This window comes from Helianthus annuus, chromosome 5 (assembly GCF_002127325.2).
Source record: "Helianthus annuus cultivar XRQ/B chromosome 5, HanXRQr2.0-SUNRISE, whole genome shotgun sequence".
Lineage (NCBI taxonomy): Eukaryota > Viridiplantae > Streptophyta > Magnoliopsida > Asterales > Asteraceae > Helianthus > Helianthus annuus.
This window is the reverse complement of record NC_035437.2, coordinates 151,160,854-151,167,098: the sequence shown is the minus strand read 5'-3', so window position 1 is coordinate 151,167,098 and position 6,245 is coordinate 151,160,854. Positions and strand designations below refer to the sequence as shown.

Genomic DNA, 6,245 nt, shown 5'->3' with positions numbered 1-6,245 from the left:
ATCAATGTGGCCTGATGATTGTACTTGTTGTCTGGTCTGACATCAACCGTTAATGGAGATCGTGGGTCAGTGGTCGGCGCAAGCTGATTGGTGCCACGTGTACGTTCTTGTGTACTTTTTGTCTCCTTCACGATTGTTCATCGTGCGGCATGATCCAATACAGGCTGTCTGGCGCCTATTGAACCATGGCTCTGCCTTCCGTACCTTTTGTACTTGATTGTCTTTACCTGCGCCTCCTTCTCTCGCGCGACTTATTGAATGTTGCGCATCTGGCGCATGGTCGTAGAAGCTAACTTAGTGTTCGAAGTGAAGTCTAACTGCTCCTTAGGCCTGCGCGCGACTTTGGGGATATCCCTGTAGTCGGCGCATGACCTTGAAAGTTCTTATCTCTGATTATGGAGGGGATGGTTTTGTGCGCCAATAGATGCTAACTCGCTAGGCGCACGGTTTTTGAGACCATACCCCTTCATCATTACATTTGTGCGATGATACCTTCCCCTTTTCTTTCTAGTTTTATTTTCTAATGTTTTTGAGTAGTTTATAAAATCATATAGAACTTTATAAAATAAAAAAGAACGAACCCGATCATCCGACTCGCTTATTGAAATATATAATATGCCTCCAATATATTCATGTGTACGATACACACTTAATTCATAAAACTGTGATAATTGGAACCCAGACTTGAGAAATTTTTGTTAGTTAGATGCCATGAATTTGGACGTATACCTGTATGTTTTAAAATTCAATGTGGTTGAATTTTATGGGTTTCATATGGGTCACACTAATCTTGTTTTTTGGCATGGTAAGGTCGGCATTTGCGTATGGCTTTCTCAATGATCGCATTCATTAAAGGCAGTTGGGACTACCCAACATTTCCACCCATATAAACTTCATGTTCATATCACATTACCTGTCCTTTCAAGGGTCAAAGTCAAGCATGCAACATGTCACCTATTTTCATTGCTATGTAAACTTGCTATCCAAAATCTAGAAAGAAAAGGATTAACTTTTTAAAGGCCATCAGTGAATAAATGGTTTGTACTTTCATTGACGAGTTAATGATAAATTTTACTACAAGTAAAATATGTTTATGAATTCTTATGCACGTGTATTCTTGTAGACAATGGTATTCTTGTAGACAAGTAACAACGATATAAAATGTCTTAAATTTGAAGCAACAAATTGACTCGATAACCTTTGAATTAAGTTAGGGAAGTAACACCTACATCGCCCATGGCATTATAGCCTAATGACATCTTAAGAGTGAGATAAGATTTTGGGACCATTAGGTCCTGAGTTCGATTCCCACAAGAGGGTTTTTCTCAGATTTATTGGTTTTACTCCTGAATTGGTGTATAAGACATTATTGCCTAGTGAAGATGGATATGATAGGGTGGTTCCGCTCATGACACAATGATGCCTCAGTGGTCTGTCAGTGATTCAAATTTGTCGCTAAAAGAAAAACATCTACATCTGTCAAAAATGGTATATATTCTCAACACATAATACAAGAAACAACATTAACACAAAATAAGCGACAAAACGTGGAGAAACTTTTATTAACCCAAACCAGAAAAAACCCCCAAAATACCCAAGATCTTACAAGAACAGTAAGACCAGAAGAATACAAGATCCAAAGATCAAACGATAATCATCAATAGATGATTATCTATAGAAATACAGACACAAATCTCTCACAATACAGCTGAGAGATTCACAAGAACAACTACACAATTACAAACCCTAACAGCTGGGTCGAACAGACTGAGCAATAACACAATGAGAGAGAAGAATGTAAGTGATAATCGACTACACATAAACTTATCTGATTTGCCAGCAGAACGATAAGGAGACAAGAGCAAGAAAGGATGAACAGCAGAATAAAACCCTAGAAGTCTTCTTATCTTCTGGAACGAACATAAAAGCTATTATCTCTTCAGACTCTAGATAGAGAAAATATCTTGGTGAATAATTGAGAAGCATCTGGACTTTCTCTTAAATATCGCTCCAACTAACACTTTATCCGGGTTGATAATAACCCGGCTTCAACTGACAAGCCCATCTTCACACGAACATGCTTCTTTTAGCCCATCTTCCTATCTTCATGCTTTATAAAGCCCAACTCCATTCAGCCCATGCTCCATAGCCCATTCGTCCAACATACATGTGACAAACACCATAAACATACATTATATTATAATGATATTAAAACTGATCATAAATGTACATTTTAACATCTCCCCTCAGTTTTAATATCTAAACAAATTCATTACCAAGCACTTACACAACTCAGTATGTGACTTAGGTTGAAGTGTGCACAACAGCTAATCAAAGACTTGTAATCTGAACACCAATAAGTCTTTTATACTCGTTACAATTTCCTGGACATACACCTTAAGCCCCTTTGCTTCTAGACATCATACTGTACAACTCCAACCCCTAAGCTTTTTAACCAAACAGCCCTTTAGCTTGCATAGACTTTCATAATCAGCTTTCATAATCAGCCCTTCATCTTATTTATTATTCTTCAATAAGAATAACAAATACAATAAGCAATTAACTTTACAAAAATAGTAAACAACTGAATTGAAAAGAAAAGAAAAGAAAACATAGCTTAGCTACTTTTAACATCCCCCCTCAATTCAGTTGTCAAACATGCTTGATAACCCCAGCGCACTATTGTAGCAAGGCCCACAAGTGGCAATACGTTTCTGTTACTGAACAAACCAAAATCTATATAACAACCAAGCACTCCTTTTTATTGTTGCAGCTTAACCATCCTAAAGATGTAATGACTTACTTTCCTTTTTTTTTAGAAGAAGACATCAAAACAAATTATATAACATATTGATATACGATTACAACAGCCTTTTTCATCACAGATTTTTAACCAACATATGAACATTAAATCCACCACTGAGAATCAAAAACACAAGACACATACCAACACAGTATACAAAGTAAATTTGTCATACAACTCGGTAAACCAACAACTTTCAAATGAATAGTGAACTTTAGATCCACATCAAAAAAAAAATCATTAGCGAAAAATAACTAACAGACAAAACAACTTCTAGCAACAACCAAAAAATCAACAAGAAAAAAAAAACAGATAACAACAAGCAACAAAAGAACAGATAACCACAGAATAGACAAGAATCAACAATAACAAACAATCAAGGGTGCCGGTCCTCACTACCCCGACTTCAACTAACCAACAACGAGAAAAAAAATGGAAAGATCTTACAGAGGGTGCAATATGCTCCAAAAAAAGATCAGAACTGTAGTTTTCGAGAACTACAAGAACTGACTAAGCCACAAACCAAAACCACCTGGTCAGTTTGCCCTGAACCTTCTAGGGTTCAGAGACCAACACAGGTCTTGAGAATAACAGATGATAGAACACCTCCTTGACCTCCAACAAACCCTAACTAGGATTTGTGCCATACCAAAAAACAACAAAACAGATTTCACCAGATGCGAGCCTGCACACACTCCAAGAAACAGGTCAAAACGTACCAGACAGTTTTAATATCATTATAATATAATGTATGTTTATGGTGTTTGTCACATGTATGTTGGACGAATGGGCTATGGAGCATGGGCTGAATGGAGTTGGGCTTTATAAAGCATGAAGATAGGAAGATGGGCTAAAAGAAGCATGTTCGTGTGAAGATGGGCTTGTCAGTTGAAGCCGGGTTATTATCAACCCGGATAAAGTGTTAGTTGGAGCGATATTTAAGAGAAAGTCCAGATGCTTCTCAATTATTCACCAAGATATTTTCTCTATCTAGAGTCTGAAGAGATAATAGCTTTTATGTTCGTTCCAGAAGATAAGAAGACTTCTAGGGTTTTATTCTGCTGTTCATCCTTTCTTGCTCTTGTCTCCTTATCGTTCTGCTGGCAAATCAGATAAGTTTATGTGTAGTCGATTATCACTTACATTCTTCTCTCTCATTGTGTTATTGCTCAGTCTGTTCGACCCAGCTGTTAGGGTTTGTAATTGTGTAGTTGTTCTTGTGAATCTCTCAGCTGTATTGTGAGAGATTTGTGTCTGTATTTCTATAGATAATCATCTATTGATGATTATCGTTTGATCTTTGGATCTTGTATTCTTCTGGTCTTACTGTTCTTGTAAGATCTTGGGTATTTTTTTTGGGTTTTTTCTGGTTTGGGTTAATAAAAGTTTCTCCACGTTTTGTCGCTTATTTTGTGTTAATGTTGTTTCTTGTATTATGTGTTGAGAATATATACCATTTTTGACATGGTATCAGAGCCGTAAGGCTCATAATTTGTAGTTTTTTTATCGGTTCGTTGATTCTGGGTGGTTTTTCATATATAGGGTTAGGTTTTTTTATCATTAAATTCTTCCGCTGTCAAGAAAGGTTTACATTTAATCTGCTAAACATTAGTTGTGTACAGTGGTTCAGGTTTATGAAAATTAATCGTCGTATTTGTATGCAAGAAGTCTGATTGTTTTCTGTAGTGTCTCTAGATCTGTCCCTTGCCATTTGATTCTGGTGTTTGATTGTGGGAGTTCTTTATAAAGCCCAACTCCATTCAGCCCATGCTCCATAGCCCATTCGTCCAACATACATGTGACAAACACCATAAACATACATTATATTATAATGATATTAAAACTGATCATAAATGTACATTTTAACATCTCCCCTCAGTTTTAATATCTAAACAAATTCATTACCAAGCACTTACACAACTCAGTATGTGACTTAGGTTGAAGTGTGCACAACAGCTAATCAAAGACTTGTAATCTGAACACCAATAAGTCTTTTATACTCGTTACAATTTCCTGGACATACACCTTAAGCCCCTTTGCTTCTAGACATCATACTGTACAACTCCAACCCCTAAGCTTTTTAACCAAACAGCCCTTTAGCTTGCATAGACTTTCATAATCAGCTTTCATAATCAGCCCTTCATCTTATTTATTATTCTTCAATAAGAATAACAAATACAATAAGCAATTAACTTTACAAAAATAGTAAACAACTGAATTGAAAAGAAAAGAAAAGAAAACATAGCTTAGCTACTTTTAACAACATCAAGCAAATTATTTTGCACTCCCTTTGAGGTCAAGGGTTTAGAGCCACTAAAGACGAACTTAGTGTAATTTAAGTTGTTAAAAAATCATAGGTGAGGTGTAATTTAACTACCTCTAGATTTAAAAATGGGTTGGCTAAATTAAATATGCCTCATGTATGCTAAATATAAACTCTATTTAACAAGAGTAGAGAGATGAAATGACTTATTTTGTAAAGTCATATAGGGTAAGTTAACTAAAAACAATATAGATACATCATTACTAAGTCATAAACTCATATGGCAAAACCCTAAGCACATACATTTTTTATCCAGTGGGACGCACACCTAAAGCAACGACACGCGTGTAAGTAGTATAACAACTTGATAGCACTATATAGACATTCATGTACCACACCTAAACACCTTTCATCCAACGGTTGTAATTAAAACCCCACTTATGAGCTCGCATGTTGTTTGTACGTACGTTTAGCTTATAAAACCTCATGCCATAAACTAATTCATCAAACACCACCCTAGATCACAAAACCAATCAGTCATACGTTGTTAAAACATTAACCGATATAACCAGAAGCTTACTTCTCATTTGTTCTTATGGTTGTGTTTTGCTTTTTGGTGGATCAAACTCGAAAGATTCGACGCACAAAACCGGTGGCCGGATTGTGTTCGAGGTGCCGCCGAGGAGCTCAAGTGGCAGACATGTTAACGGCGACTAGATTATGTTGCATCCCATTTTATTGGAGATCTTGGAAGGCCATCATATGTACGTTTTGTGGTGCCACTCTTAAAAGCTACCGTTAATATATGCTGTATACTTTTTATCACACGACATATCAATTACTGTATTATATATGGGTTCAAATTCTATGATGATCCTGTTAAAGACAATGATTATTAGGTGTCTTTCTGTTCAAAGATTGCTTGAGCATCTAAAAATTTTTGGTTGGAATTCTCTTTTTTGTTGGTTTATAGCACTACTAGAAAATTGGGCAATTGTGACCAAAATTTGTTACCAAAAAAATGGTAGCAAATTTAGCCACCGATTTGCCACAGAAATGAAAATAAGTGTATTTATCATGATATGGTAGCAAAGTGGTTGCAATTTTTGCCACCTTTTTATTTTCGGTGATAATTTGTGAGAAAAATACGCAAAAACATGAAAAATAAAAAGGCATTTG

The 6,245-nt window shown here is 36.0% G+C and overlaps 1 protein-coding gene across 1 annotated transcript; it reads left to right on the top strand.

Moving 5' to 3' along the window:
- The first annotated feature begins 5,566 nt into the window (after positions 1-5,566).
- LOC110941839 lies at positions 5,567-6,019 on the top strand. Its single transcript, XM_022183524.2, has one exon. It carries the CDS (start codon positions 5,662-5,664, stop codon positions 5,866-5,868), a length of 207 nt encoding a protein of 68 aa, XP_022039216.1. The 5' UTR covers positions 5,567-5,661; the 3' UTR covers positions 5,869-6,019.
- The last annotated feature ends 226 nt before the right edge of the window (positions 6,020-6,245 follow it).